Source organism: Melopsittacus undulatus, chromosome 1 (assembly GCF_012275295.1).
Source record: "Melopsittacus undulatus isolate bMelUnd1 chromosome 1, bMelUnd1.mat.Z, whole genome shotgun sequence".
NCBI classification, from domain to species: domain Eukaryota; kingdom Metazoa; phylum Chordata; class Aves; order Psittaciformes; family Psittaculidae; genus Melopsittacus; species Melopsittacus undulatus.
The window spans coordinates 109,453,173-109,476,201 of NC_047527.1; the positions used below are offsets into that span (position 1 = coordinate 109,453,173).

General features: G+C 38.0%; 1 protein-coding gene across 6 annotated transcripts in view; it reads left to right on the forward strand.

Moving 5' to 3' along the window:
* Positions 1-8,187: 8,187 nt before the first annotated feature.
* Positions 8,188-23,029, forward strand: part of PFKP (phosphofructokinase, platelet) — a 44,998-nt gene continuing 30,156 nt past the window's right edge. For 4 of the 6 annotated variants that reach the window (XM_005153023.3, XM_005153024.3, XM_031052365.2 and 1 more), the window contains exons 1-2: positions 8,360-8,686; positions 17,692-17,765. In XM_005153023.3, coding sequence (XP_005153080.1) covers positions 8,602-8,686; positions 17,692-17,765 — 159 coding nt within the window. In that variant the 5' untranslated portion in view covers positions 8,360-8,601. The other 2 variants (XM_034074557.1, XM_034074562.1) reach the window with 2 other exon arrangements.

The window sequence follows — 23,029 nt, forward strand, 5'->3', positions numbered from 1 at the left end:
GCTATACCATAACACTCATGCAAGCAGTGTTGTGAGACATTCATTTTAAAGACAAGATATTGTGTGAGGCATTCAGTCTCAGCAGCAAATAGAGGCATTCAATATATAAGGAACACTGCCTTCCTGAAAGGTAAATGATTAGCCGAATATAATTGACTATCAACATTAAACATGCTCTATCTATGTCTGATCAAAACAATCACCATTCAATTTATTCACAATATACTGACTATTTTCACATAATGATTCTAATTGTGTTATTCAAATACATCATAAAATGAGTTATAAGGCCACTTCTATAAACAATCAAATAAATGAATTTTTGTTTATCAGAATTCCAAGGAATTCCAATGCAAGTACAGGTTTTTGGGGTTTTTTTTGCTATGGTATGTGAGATAAATGCTATTTCTGGTGTCACAGTTGGCAAAAAATGTGCACAAATGCATTCTTACAAGAAATCAATATTAAATACATCTCTGCTATTAAAATTTCACAGACAAGGAGAAATGAGCAGATATTATTGAATCCCTTAACAGGAAGAAACCAGACAGCATTTCATAAGGCATCGAGATTGGCTTCTTGCAAATTAAAATGACTCTGCTAGTAAAGGCCATTTTTCCTTATTCCACAAATAGAAACATTACATATTTTTCATCATCAGTTATGACCTCAAATCAGAGTCATAAAAAATATTTAGAAACAAGAATATGAAATGTTTACCTGTCAACTACTACACTGGAACTATCAACAGGAGTGAAAAAAAAATCCTGACATTCTTCTTAACTTCAGTATTAAGAAAGAGGTGGGAAAGAAGTTACAAGCAGTGAAAGCAAGGAGGAGCAAAGTAAAAAAGATTGTAGGAAAATAAAGGAAAGAAAGAAAAGGACGGCTGGAGTGGGGAGAAAGTGAGAGAATAAGTGTATACTAGGAAATAACAAGTATTGACTGATCAGGAAACAGTGTAAATAAAAGTAAGTATGTCCACCTGAAGAAACAATCTTTGCTGTTAAATATTATTTACGATACCATAACAGAATAAAACAAAATAAAAAAAAGAAACCACAACCAAAAACAAACAAAAAAAATCAAAGGTGAATACTGCTTCTTGAAGTGCAAATTATTTGTACCAAACTTTATTGCTTTCTGTAAGTACTTGTAACCTCTCTCAGAAACTGCTGGCTGCTAACACACAAGCTCTAATGATGGCCCCACTGTCTGCTTTACTGCCAAAATTGCTCTTTTAGTCTCCTCTGTCCTGTAGAAAGACAACTTTGTGGCAGTGTTCTCCCCAGATAGTTTATGGAGGAGACAAAGATGCTCTTCAGATTCTGGAATACATTTCATTTTCACCAGTTATGCTTCCCTACCACCTCACAATCCCCCAAATTAATGCCTTCATTAGGTTCAGGCATTTCGAATACTGAATCATCTTTCAATCCAATAGTAAGATACCAAACTGAGTAATAAGAGCATTTGAAGTACTAAGGTCATAGCAGCAACAATAAAAAGCACGGTTGTATATCATTCCATCTGAGTAAATTTATCACTAATGGCTGCCTGAAGTCTCCACAACCACCCAGCTTATTTTAAACACTGCTAGAACCTTCTTCCATTTGCAGGCAGGACACAAAACTGCAAAGAAAAATACGCATAACCTCTATTACAAAGAATGAAATCTGTCCTCAAAGGGAAAAGAATCTCAAGATAAATATATGTCAAGTCCATTGTTTATCAGTGCTAATTAAAGCAATATAAATACTATAACTTAGGCAAAAACATACAGCAAGAAGGAAGTTCACTATTTACAATACAACAGAGACCAAATTCACTTGTTGAACTCTCTTGCATCATCAAACATGTAGACACACAAAATCACAGTTTCAATTAGTTTAATTTTAGATAAACTAAAATTTTCCAGCATCATGGGACCTGCTGCATATAAAAATATTTGGGAGGACTGACTGCATTTTTAATTCATCATATCAGTAACTGTGTAATTTTATTTATATTACCTTAATTATCTACTATGTTAATTTGGAATTATAAAATTCAAGTCTTTGTGAAAGGGAACAACCATTGTCATGTCTGTAGAACATCAGAGCTTAATTTAGAAATGAAGCTACACTTAACAAACCAACTGAATTAGATTAGATTACATCATTACTACTAGTACTACTTCGTGAAGTATAATTGAGGGTATATAATTTTAGGTAGAAAAACATTTCTGTGTTTTTTGGTTGTTTTTCTTTTCCACATAAAAATGATCCCCAAGGTTATAAAAGAGGGAAAGAACTTGCTCTTTCCTTAAGCAAGCCTAAATTACACAAGTCATGTAAATTCTTCTTTATCTTCCCTAATTCTCTCAGATTTTTTTTCCCCTTGCAGTTATTTCCATGAATTCTGCTGAGGGAAGATATCAGAGACAGCTTCAGGCCAAACTGTCCATTTGGCCACACTCCACCTAAGCACTTAGTTATGTGTCCCGCATTCATGCCTTTCCAGAAACAAAAGACTAAGCGTTATTCCAACCAAACTCTCCTGAGGAATAATCTTCAGAGAACTCCCTATTATCATCCATTCTTCCAACAGAAGTGACTTCCATGTAAAATTACATAGTGCTCACCTTTTCTATAATATGGCCTAACAATTACAGCATATGACCAGAAAGTGATGCTCCGGAGATCAGTTTTGCTCAAGTACATTAAAGCCTTCCTCCATGATCTGCCCTATCCTGTTTTTCAGGATAAGGACACTCCAATGCTCGTACTGAAGCTGTTACAAGAATTCATTAATCAGGAAGTACTGTATAAAGGATAATATAATCTAATAATCATGTAGCTAGGGCACTCATCTATAAGAAGTTCTGCATTCTAGACAATGTTCTAAGGTTATTGTTAATATTTTTACATTAAGCATTAGAGCAGATAAACATAATGCACATCACATAAATAGTAAGAAATCTTTGTATCTTAAGATCATTTGCACTACTTGAGAACACTGCAGAAGTACAGCATTCTGCTTATACCATGATTAGTCTAATACCCTTTTAATGAAGACTATGAATATGTACATTTACCCTACCCACTTCCCAAGCAGACATATACCCTTTGTGGCTCATAGTACAGCAAGCTTACACATTATCCTGTGGGGCCAAATGATGGCTCACTGTGGAAGTTTTCTAGGTGAGAAAGAAAGACTTAAATATTCTTCTCCCCCAAATCAGAAGAGAAAACTTAGTCAATTGTATGTTACATTGATCATTTAATGAGCACAGTGCATCCTTTGCATGAAGTGCCTTTTTCTCTTTCTGAGATTTTTTTTAAACTCTGAGCAATTATAATACATGCATGACTAGCATGGCTCACTTTCTTCCAAACCTAGTGTATCTGACACAATATATCTTTCACAATAACACAAGAAAAGCATGGTCCTAAATTAAGAAGTGGTCTTCAGAATATGTCAAACCATATAAAGATGTATTTTTAGGGGCTTAGAACTTTTTTTTTTTTTTCCCAAGAATCAAACTTTGAAAGTCAGATAACCTTGAAATATATAGCATGGTAATAATACCTGTTTGACAGTGGCACTGAACAATGCCACACAATGACCCTGCTGAACACAAGTTAGAAATTTTAGTATGTGTCATTTAAGAAAACACACATGAATTTATCAAGGAAGAAACAACTAACAAGCCTAAAGACCACACTGACCCTTTTTCCATATAGCTATTTTTCTAGAATACTTTCCATAAAAACTTGGAGGCTTCAAAACTAGTATGAGCTGAATAATACTTATTGCATTTCAAGTTACATTCTCACTCAAAATATATTAGCTAGGAATTAATTTGCTATTGTTTTATCAGGTATTACATTTAGATTCTGAGATGGAAACTGTGTGGAGGAAATAACTTCTGGAAAAATACTTCTCAATTACGTGTTGTTTTTTTTTTAATAAGGTAGAGTTATAATTAAGTAAACAGAGACAGTATATTTGTGCTTTTCTTTTGTAGAAGACCTGATTCAAGTACCATTAAAAATCTTGCCATTTGATTTTAGTAGGAATTTCCTCAATGCCTTGGATTTGTACCTAAACTCTCAATTGAAGTCAGGCAAATTCAAAGCAACAGCCATTTGACATTCAAGAAAAAGTTGTAGCTGATGTTGAATACGTGATTTTCTTTCATGATGAATATGGTGATACTTTACATTATCATCCCCCACTGGAAATAATAAAACATCCTTTAGGGTTGACAGTTTTTCCCTCTCCCATGTCTTGTGCTAACCTTGACAGTGTAAATGGCTTACACTTGTTACACTATGTTAGTATTTTTATCCCTGTGTAAAATGGGCATACTCATAGACCACTGATATGACACTGCTATGTTAATTGATGTTCTCTCTCTAAAAAAAATCAGTATAAACCAGAGACAAAACCAGGAAAAATACATTAGAAAATCTTATTTGAATATTTATTAAAAGACTTCACTATTCTTCTCACAACTGAGTTATCTTTCCATTGCTTTCATCTACCTTCCTTTCTCAACCAACTCCAAGAACAAGTCGTTTGAATCTCTTGGAGACTTTCCTATACCTTTTGTATCACACTAGTTCTAGATTTCCTCTCATTTACACCTTAAATTTCTAATGTAAAGAAAGCCTTGTGTATGTTAGTGTCACTAATACTGTCATTATGCAAGAGAGAAATTAAAAAGCAAAAACCACTGAATTCAGCCTTTGTACTACAAAATTTATACTGTTAGAATGTCACAACTGAAGCGTGAAAACAAATAGCAAAGAGACTATGTAGTAGAAGAGTTTATATGCAGCATGTAGGGACATGGAATATTGTAGTATTAATGTAAGAGAGCAGACAGTTCTCTTCAAGAAATCACTGTCACCATCTGCCCAGAAATGATATCTCAATGACTTCTTCTTTCCTTCTTCTCATGCTAATCTTTGCATTCCATGACTAGCTTGTTTCATTTTAAAATGCTGGGATTTCTATAAATCCATCTCATTCTCTGTTCTCTGCCTGTTTTTTAATGATATTAAGAAGTCAAACACGCAAAAGTTAATTGTCTTTATGATTCATAAGTCTCAAGAAAAATAGGCAGCTGGGCAGAAGAGACAGCTCTACAAGTGCCTCAGACAAACCTGAAGTGTGGGCTCACATACTACTAGATATCAGGGAATCCACATATGAAAGAAAGGTCTAGCTGAAGAAAATAGTTTTATTTGGCTGGAAATCCATTCATTCGACTCTGTTACTCATACAGTAACTTCATTCTTTCTGAACATGACTTGTTCTTCCTAATTAAACTTAATTTCAATGGAAGATGCTGTGCTAAATGAAGTACTGGATGCATCTGTGGTACTACATCTAGGATATGAATGTTCTTTAGTTCAAAGGCAGCATGTGTAATGATGTTGGCACAGAAAGTTAAGGTGAGTAGCAATCCAAAGTATATTTAAAGGGTCAATCAGGATTTCTTAGGTAGTGATAAGATATAAGATCAGCAGATAGAGTAGATCTAGCTGGCAGGGAACAAATGAGCAATGGGAAAAGAATGCAGCAAAGCATCTGCAATAGTCAGTATCACGGAACAGTCAAAACCCACCTGTCCTCTCCCTATCCAATGTAAACTGATTCTATTTAGTATTACAGTAAGAGGACAATTAAAACACTTAATGTAGTGTGCAAATTACCTGCTGAGGTTTTATTTGGATATTTATTATCAGTTTGCATATCTCAAAAGAGCCTATTCTCTTAGTGTCAGTATGATTTATACAGGTGTACCTAGCTGCATTGCAACCATATCCCACAAGGTTAAATATGACTGTTTACCCCAACAATCTTCAGTACTCAAGCCAAGCAGTCACTCATTTTAAGCTTATAGGCAATTGTGTTGCTGGAATAGATTTAAATATACCTAGACAGCCTCAGGAACAAATAGTTCCACATCTCTTTCTCTCCTCCCACCTCTACTTTAATAGCTTGACACAGACAAAATAGAATTCTTTCCTGACAGATCTGTTGAAGAACAATGTAGTAGCTGCATAAATTATGAAAACAATGAAATCATAAGCAGCTTCCTAGTTACACAAGGGTGGGAAAAAAAAAAACCCATTACTCGTAAGTTCATAATGCCCCAAAAGGCAATTTAAGGGAAATACTTTCAGAAAATAATAGTTCCTTAGCATCAAGGCTGTATTTGAAAGCAAGAGGGACAGGTCTACCTACAAAGTGTGAATGTTTTACCTGCAGTGAATAAAACAAGGTAAGCCAATTCTAAAAAAGTATAAAGTATCTGCACTAAACCTACCAGAACTAATTCAAAGCTTCCTCAAAGAGTTGCTCAAATGACAAACTATCATTGGTCCATGATCTTAAAGTATTCACAATATTTTATAATAACTAAAGACTTTCCTACTGATTTTACAGGCTTTGGATAAAGTCACAAATCACTCAAAGACCTTAATTTACCTTTTGCAGAGCTACTCTCCAAGAAACTAATGTGATTCTAATTCAAACCAGAACCCTTTAAGGAGAGTAAGCCGTTATTGGGGTTTACACATTTCTATAATACAAGTTCACCTTTATTATAATCTATGACTCAGAATGTTCTTTAGTCAGGAAAGAATACAGTAAATTCCCCTGTAGAATCACTGTTGCTCATGGTATGGAAACTATTTGGCAACATGTCTTTTCTGTCATCAAATCTTACATTCATTTTAGCCTCTGAGTACATTTGCAAATGTGAGCTGCCCACATAATAGGTATATATATCTATTTGCAGGTATGGTTTCTTCAAACATTTATCTGTGAGTAGTTTCAACTGAACTACTCAACTGACTGTACTTCTGCATGTGACTGTGTGAAAGTTGACAGGATGACCATGTATATTTTTACAGTGTGAGCTAAGTCTAAGATGTGATGAAGATGTTGAGTAACAACAGTAATTATTACGGCAATTAAAATATAAAACGTGAATAAGCATTTTGCTGCTGTTCCTGACTCTCTCCCTGACTTGCTTTATAATTTTGGGCAAGTAACTCAGCCCCTGATTCTGCAAATACTTTTACCTATACTAAGTACCACAAAGCATATAGGATAATATGGCTTTACTTGCTTAAATTGGAGAAAATCAGAGTCTTAAGCTGTTTCTGTGATGACATACATTGCTATGATCAACAGAATTATTCCATTGTACTCCAACATGATGTTACAATACAGAGTTTAAGAGAGCCTTTCTCTGCCTGTACTAAGCACTCCCCAAGAAAAAGAATCAGTGTACAACAGAACGAAAAGGAAGGCAGAAGGACTGGGATTCCTATCTAATCTCTCCCAACTGTTTTGTTTCTGTTGCTCCCTTAGACTCAACCTTTGTCTCCAAGCTGTAAGTACTTACAGAAGGCAACTTATTTTCCTACTGGCAACTGAACGTCTGCTACAGTTTTAAGGATGAGGAGGCCAAAAAGGGAATGAACAGAGATCTAGGCCTTTCGGTTTCCCTGCCTGACAAAGACATACGTGGAGCAGACCCGGTGACACAAACCCTGCCAGGCAAAGGCAGAAGTAGCTCTTTTCGCTCATGGTGCATTCATTGTGTCCCTCGCTCACTGCAGAGCAACAGCTGAGCATGGCAGAGCAGGCAGGCCAGGCCGCCTCAGAGCAGTCGGGCAGCCGTAGCCTACACACCAAAAGCAATTTCCCTCTAGAGCCCCAGGCGGAGCCGGGCACCCCCACCCGCCCGCCTGCGGCAAGGCTCACAAAGGACAGCCGGGCTGCGGCGGGTCAGGCGTTCCCGGCCGGCGCAGGGCAGACACAGCCTCACCCCGGCGGGGCACTCACGGCGGCCCCGGCAGAGCTCTGTCCGCCGCAGAGCTCCAGCAGAACGGGCAGCCCACACGCTCAACAAAGACACGCGGTACTCCCCAATCACGACAGAGGGGATGAACTAACTCTGGCTCACAACACTCCCCTCCACTACCGCCAGCCCAGGCGCCAGCCATATTCCTGCATCGCCCCCGCCTCGGGCGCCGCCGGAGGAGGAGCGCCGTAGGGACCCCCCCCCCCCCACCTGCAGCCCCGCCCTCCACCGCTCCGTCAGCCACGCTTTACCCCCCCCCCCCCACCTGCCAGCACCCTCAGACCGTAACTGCACGGCCCCGCCCGCCGCAAAGGCCGCCGCTCGGCGCTGCAGCTCGCCCTCCCATTGGCGGCCAGGCCCGCCCGTCAGCCGCCGCTCCCCGAAGGGGTGTCGGAGGGCGGTGTCGGACTGGGCTGTCAGCGGGAGCGGGGAGAGGAAGCGGCTGCGGGTACGGCGGGGAGGAGGCGGGTGGCTGGCTGCGATGTGAGGGCTGAGTCTCTCACCATCTTCCCTCCCTGTCCCGGTCTATTTCTCACTGCCGCCCTCTCCCCTCGGATACCTGTCTGTAAACACGCACCTACACCGTTTTTTCTCGGCTTCTCTTCCTGCAGAGGCTTGATACTCGATCCGGTGGAGTGCGCACGCCGGGTTAGCAGGGCAGACCCCCGCGGCTAGGGGCTCCCTCAGCGACCGCGCTCCGTCTCGCCCGCCGGTGCCGCCACCGCAGCGCCATGGATCATCAACCGAAGTTCTTCGAGAACCTCTCGGGCACCGGGAAGGCCATAGGGGTGCTGACCAGCGGCGGTGATGCCCAAGGTAGCTGCTCACGCTGTTCGCGGGGAGGAGGGGAAGGAGCCGCGGAAGGAGAGGCAGAAGATAGGGGGGAGGGGGAAGAAACCATGGACACTGTGGGGAATGGGGGCAGCGGAAAGGCAGGCTGAGGAGCCCCTCGGGGATGGTGTGAGGGTGGCTGGGGAAGGAGCCGGTGGGGGTAGCAGCACCTGAGACAAGGGAGTAGGAAGCATGGGCTTGCTTTGGCGTGGCTGCGGCGGGAAGCCACGCCGGTAGGGGCACGTGGGGGTGGTAGATGGAGAGGGCGTCTGGGAGTGGGACACAGGAGATTGCCGTGATCCTCGGGTTCTTCTTGCCGTGCTGGCCCTTCAACTGTCTCTTTTACTAAGAGCATTTAAGAGATAAATTACTTCTGTGTTGCCTGGGCGCCTGAGCTGCGACCATACCCTCATCCTTCCTCTCTCACACGTTTCCTCTGCGCGTGCCTTGTAGGGGAGAAGGTAGAAGCCGTCCGATAACTTTTACAACCAAAATGTCTTCACTCCTCGTGAGATGGAGGGAGAGGAGGGAGAGAGGGCGGCTGGTGCGAGCGGGAGGAGGCCGTGCTGCCCTGCACGGCGGTGGGAGGCTGGCTGCGCTGCTGGGGCCGTGCCAGCCCTCGCCTCATCTGCTTTTCACTTCGTGTTGGCACCAGAACACTTATGTTCTTAACAGTGATTTAGAACGCTCAGTTGGTAGTGTACACCCTAACCCCGTAGGAGGCTGTTGGAAACGTGCTTCACCTCCTTAAATCTCTTTACGCATAGAGGCAGTGCTTGCTACAGGACAAGACGCACAAAAGACCTATAGACGTTAAAGAGGGAAAGAGGCTTGATCCCGATATACTTGGTCATAAAGTCGTTTTCTTACACTTTCATTTCCCCTTTTCTGCCAGAAAAGCTCATATATGCTAATAGCTTGAAGTTTCAGTTAATTAAGGTTTCAGATATGCGGTACTCCATGCTATTTGAGAGGACTTTTGCTCTGCTTTTACCAGGAGAGTTGCTTAGTGATGATTGCTTTTAGCTCGTTTCCTTAAATGACGATTTTTCTTTTTAGTTTTTTTTTGCCGAGAGTGTCTCGAAAGTACATTCACTTAAATAAGAAACGGCACTCTTAGTCGTGTTTGTGAACACAATGGGGACATGGGGAAGCCTCTCTTTACTCTTTTGTCTGGGCTCGGTAGTTAATGACCAGTTTTCCCAGCTTTCTACGCGGGGACATGCAGAGACCAGCCCGCATCCGCGGCTAAGGTGTTCTACCCGCTTTCCCGGGCGCAGGCAGCCTCCTCTCCTCCCCTCGCTTCCCAGCGCGTCCATGCGGGTGGTGTAAGCCTGTATGGACCAGTGTCTCCGCGCTCCCTCCCCACCGCCGGTGTGTACGTGATCCACCGCGAGTCGCTGCAGATTCCGCCTCCTTGCGTCATCTGGGCTGGGAGAAGCATCCTCCCTCCCCCTGACCGCCGGAATAACGGGGAGCCCCGGGGTTTACCTGAGATTATCTGAAACTAATCAGGGGTGGAAAGGATTTAGTAGCAATCGGAGAGGAAAACGCTACACTTATGGAGAAAAATCAAATTGATGCCTCTAAATGGCTTCTCTTTTGCTCCTCAGTGGGTTTACACTTGAGTTTTATCCACAGTATCATCAGTTCCACTGCTAAACGATTCTAGGAGGAACCATGAATCAAGTCATTTCTGAATTAGTCGTCTGGTCCCCAAATCGCCATTTTAATTTTAAAGTGAGACAGAGCTTTGCCTGAAGTAGCAGTAGCATGTTCAGCAAGAGACTGAACCCTGCAACTTACTTCTGCATGGCTGGAGATTATATAATGCAGCAGCAGATGTATCTCTTTTTATAAAGTATTAATCTGCACTACATGAATTAAAGCATTTAAAGGACTTGCAGAATCCATGGGTGACACACAGATTTTATTTTCTGGCAGATGCTGCTGGGGCACATTTAGGTGGAGGCATAAAATGTAACAGCTTGTGAAAGTTGTTCTGAGGAGTGAGGTTGTCACAAAGACCAAAGTAAGAACTGGATGCCTTCCACCTTGTTTTGCAGGCAGTGGTGTTGTCTTGACTTAGAACAAGGAAAAAAAGAAAAAAGCCAAAACAACAAAACCTGGATAATTTCAACTGAATCATGCAACACAATTGAGGTTCATAACCCTTATGATCTTGGTAACAATGTAGATGTGTAAAATGCACATCAAGTCTGTTTGCACGCTAGGTTAGGAGTTAAACAAGGGACAGGGTGAGTCATACCCTGTCAAGGTCATGTGCCTTATAAAGGGCACATGTTCAAGAGAAGTGAAGTTCTGAAGTACAAGCAGAAGGGCCTATGTTGCTATCATTGTTCAAGCAGATTGTAGGTGAGGCAAAACTACCAATACTGAAAGTAGGCAAAAAAGTACTACTAATAAAAAAAAGTTCCAGTCTCCTGTGTTTTTTTGGAGGGGGTGGGTGTGGGGTTTCTTTTTTTTTTTTTTTTTGTTGGGGCTGCTTTTCTTTTAGTTAGACACTAGAAATTCTCTGAATATCTGTAATGCAAACTAAGCTCACAGGAAATTGAGTGGAAAGAGCGCTTATTAGTGTTTCAGTAAACACGTGATTTTTCACATGAACAGGTGCCTTGGATTTGGCTGCAAATCTCAACCCAGAAAAATATGCTTGAATCTATTTTGAAATAAAGGTGATTCCTTTGCTGTTACTGTACTTACTAATAATTTAGAAGTAGCATTATGTAAATTACACAAGTACTTCTATTTATAGGACAGGTTATGTTTTAAATTACTTCCTGACATCTGTGGTATTTCTTTGAAAGGGTTTTTTTGTTTTTCCTTTTCACTACCTGTGGAATATTAAAGACTGTAGAATGTCTATATGTTATACTGAAGCTATTATGGTTTAGTCACTGTATTTTAAATAGGTATATTCTTTTGTTTGGTTGAGTTAAAGAAATTATTACCGACTTATTTAACTGGAAAAAAAGATTTGCATTTTATACACTTAACATATGTAAATACTAAGCTTGTCAGTCCAACACTTCAGCTAGCCACCTCTTAAATTGTGAACTAAACCAAGTATTTTTCACCATAATCACAGTACCTTGAGAGGTAAAAGAAGCTGACAATTGATTCTCAAGATTTATGGGTTCAGTTTCTGAACTATTTCTAAATTGTAGTGGCTGCAGCTCAGAAAGGTAGAGTAATAAATGTGTTATGCTTCTGCTCTCAGTGTGTGGGACTCTGGCCATAGTCTGCTTCTGGTCATGAAGTACACTGGGTGTATTTTGTGTGGGTTACCAGTGGCTGCCACAGACAATTTTTGCTGTTGTGGGTCACTTTTGTTTTCATTTCACCTCTGATCATACTGCTTGTTCTAGGACTGTGATAGGTATGGCTCAGCAGCAGGAGCAGTGTCATCTGAAAACTGCTGCCAACAGGTGATTGTGCTATTGAGGAGTGGTGTGCTTGTGGCTACTTTGAGCTACTGCCCAATTTACTGGCTCAAGATTACTGTCTTTGTATGTTGACCATGTTACTTTTGAGATAAACTCAAAGATTTAGTGTTCTGGAAGACAGCATAAAGGACCTGTGGATTGTGTGGTAATGGTCTGGGATACCATAGACCATGACTGTTGAAGTAAAGGTTTATATATCTCTAAGTTTGAAGCATTAAAGGCTTCCCAACATTTCGAGGCATATTTAATATAGTAGTGTACTCTTGTCCTGAAAATTTACATTGGATCAAGAAATCTTGCTATTGAACAGATAATAGAACTCCACTCCTGGAGCAAGTATTGAGCTTAGAAACAGCTAAAAAGAAGCCTATAGCCCCTTGTAGTCCATGTTTTAGAGTACCACAGACCACGAGTGAGATGTGCCTGCCCATAGCAGGGGGGTTGGAACTAGATGATCTTAAGGTCCTTTCCAACCCTAACTATTCTATGATTCTGTGACTGTGGAAGCAAAGAGCTATGGGTACTTCTCTTGAAGCATTACAGACTTCTGAGGAACATGACAAGACATTTAATATAGTAGTGGAGGTGTACTGATCTTGTCTTGCTAGCAAATGATGGAAAAAGAAACTGCCAATGGACAGAGAAATTGGACATAAAATAAATGGGCAAAAAAAAAAACCCCACTCTTTTTATGCCATTCAAACTGCAGAGTTTATTTAACTTATGTCATTTGAAGATAGTGTCAAGGAGTTTTGAATTCTAAAGGCACATTTTCCAGATAAGAATGTGTGTTCGTATAGACATCTATATAAAATGCATATACATGTGTGTTCGTATATATAGTATTATAATTTGTATGTAGAATTGAGGAATGTAGATGTTAATGGATAAGTGTAGCTATTTTAATTAATTTAATGTTTTGGAAGAAGTGCTTCTATAGTTAGTAGATTCTATGGTTGAAACGAATCTCAAGATTTATTTGTATCTTGAAGGAGGAAATACATGTGTAGCTAGGTATGTAGATATGTAATTTTATTATATATATTCAGAAGAATGCTCTGATCTTGTACAGTGTTACTGCATAGAAAAATTATATTTTCTTCAGATATCTAGAATCATTATATGCAATAAAATGTTAGGTAATTAAAAGCAAATTAAACCCAAATTGAAACAAACCCCAAATTGTTTTCTTAATTATTTGTTCTTGTGTTTGACTGCTTCTTATATTTCCTTTTGATGATTATAGGCTTGTACAAAATTAGTGATATATCTATTTGCATACTTGAATGAAGTCTTTCTAGTTATTAATGTTTAGACATTTTCCTTAGTTTGTGTGTTTTGCTAAATAGTAATAGAACATAGAATAGTTAGGGTTGGAAAGGACCTTAAGATCATCTAGCTCCAACCCCCCTGCCATGGGCAGGGACACCTCACACTAAACCATATCACCCAAGGCTTCATCCAACCTGGCCTTGAGCACTGCCAGGGCTGCAGCATTCACAACCTCCCTGGACAACCCATTCCAGTACCTCACCACCCTAACAGTAAACAATTTCTTCCTTATATCCAATCTAAACCTCTGCTGTTTAAGTTTCAACCTGTTACCCCTTGTCCTGTCACTACAGTCCCTAATGAAGAGTCCCTCACCAGCATCCCTGTAGGCCCCCTTCAAATTCTGGAAGGCTGCTATGAGGTATAGTCTGGGTCTTTATTCCGGATAGCACTTCAACGTATGTACTAAATCATTCACATGCGTTAAAGCCAATGTTTCTTTTTAAAACTGGTGGTACTTAAGTGTTTCTTGATGCTTGTCCAAGATGCATAGTTTTGATTTTTCTGTTATATGGTTAGTATTGCAGTTATTTAAAGGTCTGTCTAGCTGACTAAAGTGAGTCAAACTTGGCTTCAACACAAAATAGTGTAGCATGTCCTCTGTTGTGGTGGCGCATATGTATGTGGAACAGGATGTAGGTGCGGGAGAGCAATACTCTTTTTGGGGAAGGGAGTGCCTTTAAAATAATTCAGATTTCTGCAGTGTTGTTTATAGCTCTGCTGTTAAGTGATTGCTTTTGAAGGCAATTCAGTAGACAATACCAAGGACAGTAAATCAACTCTTTAATTCAGACATTGTATAAAGCCATGTTGGTAGTTGCAGTTTAGTTAATCTTTGCTGAGTACAAAAGAGCAAAATAAATTTTTTTCTGCTGCCAAAGGCTTTAATGCAAAAGCAAGTGGTAATTCTGGAAGATTTTAAATAATTCTTACATTTGTAAAAAAATACTGGTTTTACTCGTGGCTTTCTTTTGAAGCTGCTATTCTAATCCTGTGTTTATCAAGCTATATTTATTATTCAGGACTAAATCCATGGTTAACCCAGTAAATCTCTTTTTCAGTAATAAGCATATAATTACAATAGTATTGGTGAATTACCATAATAACCATGAAATGTAAGACTCCACAAATAATCAAATATAACAATATTTTGTTAGATAAGTTCTACAGAGACTTAATGAAATTTTCTGTATTCGCATATTTGAATCACTGCAAGCAGTGTATTCAGATTTAGGTAGCCAACATACAGAAATCTAGAACTTCAGTGCTCTGTGTTTTGTAAATATCAGATGATACCATTCTTCAGTCCTCAGACATTCTGAAATGTAAGCCACTTCTTTAGGAACTTGTCAGTAGACACTCAAGTAATTTTTCTGTATAAAGAGGTAAAATATACATTGACAAATAAAAATGTATGTTGCATAAGCTGATAAAGTTACAGTGCTGCTACTGATAAGTTGCACTCTGATGTGTGCTTCTTTTGTTTCCTGAGCTTTTGCCCTTTTTTGCAGCAGGTAAATTACAAATTTTACCAATTCTTCATGTAAGATACATGGGAACTGGAATGTATTCACTAAGAAAATGTGTCTGTATTATGAATATATTCATATGGAAAAAAATAATGGATTTGTCATTTTGAGAAATAAATGCTTTCATTTACTCTGGAAGAAATATGAATGTCGAGCAAAATCAGCCATTGCAGGCTAATTTATGCATAACAAAGGTATGGCAGATCTGGAGAATTTGTGATTAGAGCAGAATAGCTACCCTTTAAAATAACTGAGAGTTGCATGCTAAAGATAAAAAGGTTGGATACGTGGCCAGTAAAGTGGAAATGTGAGCAAGAACAAATAAAAGACAAGTACATATGTTGGTAGACATGGATGTTTAGTGTCTTCCTGTTTTCTTAAGTACTTGTTTTTGCTGACAAAGCTATTCTGCTTTAATCTCTTTGGATCATAGATGCTTTTTCTTTATTCTAATTAGATACTTGGAATACAGAGACTACTGCTGAACAAGACACTGGAGTCATTATAACTGAACATATGGTACAAACCTGGAACAGTCTTGGTGTTTATTCTCAGATGCCAGACAGGAGAGTTGAACTTCAAGAGCAGAAGGCTTTCAAAAGGGCAGATCTTAATAGTACTTTTTCCTTTCAGAAAATATTCATTTATGAACAGCTAAATGTTCATTAGCCGCTTTTTGAGAACTCTGCAGTCAAATAGGTAATATAAAATATTTTTCTTATCTGTAAAAAAAACTCCTTCCGCAAATGACAATGCCCCCCCCCAAAAAAAACATACAAAAAACCAAAACAACCCCAAACCAAAATAAAAATCCAAGTGAAACCCAAGCAGTAAACTACCAAAACACCTTCCTACCGACCGTACCCCTAAAAAAAAAACCAACCCAACAAATCTCTTGCACATGTTGTGCATTAATGGAAGCAAGCTGTGGCCTTTGTTGATGGGAGTAGCTTGTGCTTATGTCTTGTGTTTGAGGAAAATGGCAGTACAGTGAAGAATTGTCAGTTTTATAAAGTTAAAGGACTTTGCAGGGAGCATCGTGTGTGAGAGGTGAGGGTGTTCATTTTGTTACAAAAACTGTTTTGCTGAGGAGATAAATTCACTCTGTGTAATAGGTTTGTTTTGATCTGAGACTCGGCATGTTTTCTTTTCAGTACGGCCTGTCAGGTGAGATGAGATTTTCTGTTTTAACTTGGCATCATCTAGTTCATTGTCCAATGCTATGCTTTTAGCTCTCTTGGCATTTGAAAACTTTCCAGCTCTGCCACAAGGCTGACTCTTTCTCAGAGAATTCTAGCTGTTATTTGCTGATGTGAAAACACTGTTAGTCGTGATTTTAATATTAAGTGACGTCTATACAAACAGCAAAGCGACTTCTGATTTTACAGAATTCAATCTCATCTTTTGCATTGCGCAACTTCAGGGACTCTTTGTTATTTTCCCAAAATAATAAATCTTTGAGTAAACCTCAGACTCATTCTTTATTCAGACAGATGAACTTTTATAGCTCAGTATTTTTTCTAATAATGGTAGATATTGTAGGAATCGATCTTTATGGCTTACTGTGCTGTGGGTTTATATATCGTAGTTACAGACTTAACATCTCCAGATAGGTGAACACTTAACACCTATGTTGAACAGCAAAGCTGACCCACTACTTTACTGTTAAGTGCAACGGATTTGGAGAATTGGTGCCTAATATGTTGGATTGTCATGTTTCTGGCATCCCTTTTCAACTCATGTGCCAAGGCTGTTTCTTTTGGTGTAGCTCAACTACTGTCTGTCCTCATTCTTTTCATAATCTCCTGTGTATTTTTAAGTGGTATGGAAGAAATTAATTTATTACTTTTGAAAACTTCCTGAATAATGAGTAAAGTAATACAATATTGAAAGGGATGGGTTGTAACACAGATTCATTTGACCCATGGAGGGGGGACCAGTAGAACTTCCATTGTTGCTCAGAGGATTAAGTGTTCAAGCACTGGACTTAAATGGAAGATTTTACAGAAGTTTAATGCCATATGTCTGTAAGCAGGGAATTCCCATTTGAGCTTGCACTTCTGGGAAGTGGCATTTAGGTACTTTCTGTCAAATAAGTCCATGCAGCATTTCTTGTTTTAGTAGCTTGCTGCTACTTCTGTCTTGTTAAATGAGCACCTATGTCAGTTTTGTCTGTGCTCCCTACAAAATACTGTATATGCACCTGTGTTACTTTGGAAAACCTAGAAAAAAGAACCGTTTCAGTATAAATTCTCCTTTGAAGAAGCTGAATTTTAACTTGTTGAACATTTTAAATTTTAGATAGAAAACCTGTCATTATTGTGAAATAAATTTATTTTCTCTTTCTGGTTTGGTAGCTGTTACTTTTACAATGCTGTTTTACAATTGGCAGCAATTTAATGTCTGATTAACATACATACTGGCATTCACATAATTATTGTAACAAAACAAATAGTTCTGCACTCTTCATGGTCTGATTGCACTGTCATTAAGCAAATTTCTGTTTTGATAGGTGCTGATAATTGTCTCTAGGAATGAATTCAATCTTCAATTTTATTTTAAGGACATTGAAAATTTATGGTATACAAAAGAACCACACAACCCTCAAATGAACCCTGGTAACGTGTAATAATGCGATTTTGCTTTTTTTTTTCCTTCCTAGGTATGAATGCTGCTGTGCGCGCAGTAGTACGTATGGGGATCTATGTAAAAGCCAAAGTGTATTTTGTTTATGAGGTTAGTTTCTGTTTTATTCATTCTTTATTTGTCTAATGACTATACTTGAGTTTTTGTGGGAACCTTGTGGAAAATCAATAGTATAAAATAAAAAATTTTGTACATGTAATTTAATCATATCCCTGTTTTATTTCATTTTTTTATTTTTGTAGAAAGTAATTAGCATGAGGTATATGCTAGAACTATTTCATTTAAAAGCAGTTTTTTAGATAAATGGAGTTCTTCACATGCCACTAGAAGCTTGGAAATACTGAGAAAACCAGAGGTGGTTGTTACCCAGCAGTGAGCTGTGTACGTGTGTACTTGTTAGATGGACTTTATAAATACCTTCTGAAATCTAGTTGAACTTCTAATTCCTAGCCCTCTGACTTTCCACCAGTATATTTTCCTAGGTAAGGATGTGCCATCATCCTTGTTTCATAAATTACACAACTTGATCAAAACCAAGAGTACTGTCAGACTGCTGCCATCTTTCCTGAATTTTAGTTAGAAAGTTGTAACTGAAAAAACTCCAACAACAAACAAAAAAGACCACACCAAAAAACCTGCACCCAAATTTTGTGGCCGAAGCTTATTACTGTATGTGCATGAAGACTGTTAATTTCTGTAACAATTACTTGATAAGAAGAAATGAGATTAATTTAATGAAAATGCCAAAATAATGTATGAATATATGTCTTGCTGGAAGACTAAGTTATAGTTAGACTTCCACATGAGGGAGACTTTCAAGTTTTGTAAAAATTGCAGATTAAACAATACAGCAAGTAATGGAGCAGGAAGTCATTCTGTTCAGAATGTAATTCCCATACAATTCCTTAGAAGCTTGAAGTGATTACTAATCATAATAAGCATTCAATATTGGGCAAAACATGGTAGGCGATATTCCTGCCAAAATGCAATTTTAATATTTACTATAAAAATACAGAGTACTGGAATTCATATAAATGCTAGGGAGGTACTAGGGTTTAGTTTTGAGCATGCAAAATACACAATTCACCTTTAAAAGACAATTTATTCATTTTCTTTCAGTGTCTGCTTATTCCTATAGTTCCTTTACTAAAGAGGTGCAAAGTAAATTGAAATGCAAATAAGCAGAGTGCTGTGCTCCAAAATTCTTTTGTACTACAGTGCCGCAGCAAGTAGCTCTGAATACTTAGTGTGTACTAATTATGTGGCCAGTCTCTAGGGTTTCTTCAATGTTCAGCTGTTTCGCAGGCTTGTTGAAATGGGTCAGATACTTTTGTTGAAAGAATGGGTTTTTGGCTGTCTCTAAAGGACAGGTTTGTTTGTTTTTTAAATGATGTTTAAGTTAAGAATTACAGTATTTGTAGTTCATTTTACTGTATGTTTACTTTTGTCAGCTTTTAAAAACTTTTCTATCACAGAGTGTATTCAGTGATAAATTCCCAGAGAAATCTAGATATTTCTGTTTTCTGAACTTTCAGTGTTTAAGTTACCGTGTTCCTTTGTTAAATGCTAGGGTTTGCCAGTGTGAAGTCACAGGTACTTAGAATCACAGAATCGTAGCACAGTTAGGGTTGGGAAGGACCTTAAGATCATCACGTTCCAACCCCCCTGCCATGGGCTGGGACACCTCACACTAAACCATATCACCTAAGGCTCTGCCCAACCTGGCCTTGAACACCTCTAGGGATGGAGCATTCACAACTTTTTCTGCTGTATTTGAGAAGGAAAGTGGGTTGTAAAAATCAAGTAAATGTTGGAGTTCTGAGTTTCCAGTATGTGTTGTCATTCTTCATTATAACAGTGTAGTCTGTGAGAAAAATGCACATTTCACTGTAAGTATGAGTAATAGCTCTGAAAGGGATCTTTGCCCCTAGATTAGTCCATTTAGTTTTGTCGCAGGAAGTACTGCATGCTAAGTTTTTTTCTCTCTGACTTTGTGTTAATTAAAATATGAAGTAATTTTTCTTTCAGAATACACATAAGTACTTCAGAGAAACACTTGCAAGTTTTGAAATGAAACAACTTTTATTTCAGCACTTTGAGATGCAGGTGACAAGTGTAGAGGAAGGTAAAAATCTTAGGGTAAGACTTACCACCAGTGATCCTTATTACAAGGTTTTCCATGATGTATAAAGAGATATATTTTTGTATATACTTGAAGTTATTTAATACTTTCTGTAAGGTTCTTCTAAATTACAGTTTATGAAATGCAACTTCAGTGTGCTAAGCAATGAGAATAGTATATTTTTAGCCTACATTATCAGTAGGCGGTTTAAGTAGACGCGTGTGATACTTACATTGAAGCTGCTTTGGAAAAGTGAAGAAAAATCTTGAAGTGGCAACATCTGAAAGGTGAAAAATTTTGTATTTTTGGAGCCAAAAATGGAGTTAAGGGTCTCAGCCTTTTCAAACTTACTTTCCTGTAGTTGTCATATGCTCTTTTTCTCCTGTAACTTTCTCTGTCATTTTTTTGTACTGTAAACCCGTCTGTCTTCTACAGCTGTGGCTAAAACTAGCTCCATATTCTAAATAAAATAATAAATCTATTTTTATTTTGTTTCCTAAATCCATTTTGCTTTGTTTTGTAATAAGAGAGTACCAAGATAAATAAATAGTAATTTGCAATAAACTAGATATATGTAATTTTATTGCCTTTTATAAGGTGGGTTTACCAAAGTCTGGAGAAAGAAATGGTCAGAAATTGGAATTGAGCAATACTTTGATTCCCAAAAGAAAAACAAAACAAAGCCACATGTCAAAATTAAAAGGATAAAAACATTTATATAAACACTATAAATCATTATAGTTGTATACAATTTATATAGTTTATATAAAAACTATACTTCTATATAAATTAAAAATTATAAAATTGAAAAGAACTCAATTCAGCAAAATTTGCAGATTTGAAAATTTTGTTATTTATTTGTGGAAACAGTGCTTACTCTTGCTCTTGTTTCAATTTTAATCATGCTTTCATCTTTCAGTATATAAACAGTTTGTAGTCACCGTGACTAACTAGCATCACAGCATAGTATTCCTCAAATCTTTCTCAATCTGAATTAAAATTTGAATATCTACGGACTTAATTTCACTCATGCTGTGCATATCTAAGAGGTGGAAGTACATGTAAAATACCAGGCTGCGCTAGGAGGTTAGTTTAATTTTTTTCAGTAGCAGAAGTGACTTGGTGTTTTTATTTTTTATTTTTAATTGAGAATGAAAACAAAAAGTGACACCTCTCTTTTATGGCAGTTAATTTTAGAAACTGTAGTCTTAAGTATTTATACCCCTCACTTTTTCCAGGATTGAAGCACATAGTTCCCAGTGGCTGCATTCTCTAACTACCAAGCTATGGAACTTTTAGATTCTTCATCTTGATTAAGAGTCTTTTTCTCAAGAGGCCAGCATCGGAAATGCAATGGTACAGCAGTCATGAATGTCTGTGAGGAAAACTTCATCTTTTATGTGGTGGTTTGTGCACTCAGTGATGCTGGTATTTATGTTGTCAAGCAATAGCTAAAAAAGCTCAGTAAGTAAACTTAACTGTTAAAACCCCAAATATCCCACATATATCATACCAGAAGGCGGATTATTCTTGGAAAGCTTGAGCATTAAACCTGGAAGCAAGGTTTGCTGTCTTTGCCACTCTCTCTCAGAGAGTATACATATATACGGTGTATATATGTATGTACCCTGTGAACATGCGACCTGCAGAGATTTCCTCTTCTTCATCTTTCAAATATTCAGATTTGGGTAGAGGAAGGAATAAGCATAAAATGGAGTTGATCCTCACATACAGTGCTTGCTGTATTTTGGACAGTTTACTTTCTTCAATTCTGGCCCCATAATTTTTGTGTCTTAGTATCCACACTGCTATTTTTAGAATGTAAATTGACAAGTTCACATCCTCTTTTTATTAAGATGTGTTTTCATATCTGCCAGTAATTTTCAGTTGCCAGACAAGTGTTAGTGTTGACCTATTTGATAAAATATTTCAAGTTAAATTCCACCTTTAGAATGGATTGCCCAGTCCTCAAGTTAGCATCAGTATTTAAATAACTAAAAACGATAAATGGAAATTGTGATAGTTGTTAATACTTCCATTATAATTAGTAATCTTTCCCAACACTAACCCCACATAGCTGTTCTAACTCTATGGCTTTTGTCTCTCTTAATGGTATAAAAGAACAGTGTGGAAATTCTAGCTACATACGTTGTACATATTTAGTTGACATACACTACTTGGAAAACAGAAATGTTGGGGAAAGCTAATGTAACAGTTAAAATGGATAAGGCCTGTTCCAAAGGCTCCCTGTCCTTACCTTGTTATGAAAGGCATTGTTAATATACCCCCTAGTCTCCCTTCTCTTCACAGAGAAAGTAGAACCAATGTGGACTCCTGACCAAAATGCATGAGTTCTTTCTGTTTTTAAGATGTGTGGTGCAGGAGATGGTTATAGGTTGTCCTTAGCCTAGCTATAAAGTATATAAAGTAATCCTATAACCAGTTTCAAGTAGTATTTTATCCATTTGCTTTTCCTTGTTGTTAGGCTTGTTAATAAAATATGAATTAGAAATTTTCATCTATGAGTCTCATGATATGTAGGTAATTATTTGTATATTTCCTGTATATAATGCTTTCTTGGACGCATTTTCTTGTGAATGAAAGGTGAATGGCTGGAGCAAATATGTGAGCTACATATGTTTTTGTCAGCTTATAGTGTAGCTTACTATGGCTAGTGTTACAAACTGAGTTAGAATGCAACATCATGCTGTTTTTTCAGGATTTGTTGCCTATGAATGTTTGTGTTATCGTAGTTGCTAATAGGAGCACCAGTAGAAAAAGTTTTCAATTCATAGCTGAGTGATATAGGGAATACTGGATACTTTGCTTTAAAAAACTCCAGCAAAACAGCAAAGCTGTGATAAGTGAACTTGGTAATTTATTAATGTTCATCAAGTACAGTTGGATCCACTGAAGTGTTTCTCTCTGAAGATCTACACTTTATCTGAGAAAATTATTTTATTTTGTTGACTGATATGCAGATCAAGTGTTCTCTTTTCTATAACTTTAATTTTGAAGGAATTATGCAAATGTCTTGGCTTGAAGTCATTGTGTGTACCCAGTATACAAGATTCTGTATACATTAGGTTCATATCAAAGTTATCTCAAGAGCATACAAAATACTAAAAGATTTATCAAATGACAGAAATTAGAGACAGGTCATTTTCCATCTAGGTGTGTCTTTACTATTACTTGATCATCTTGTATGTAATTAGTCAAGTCTCCCTGAGCA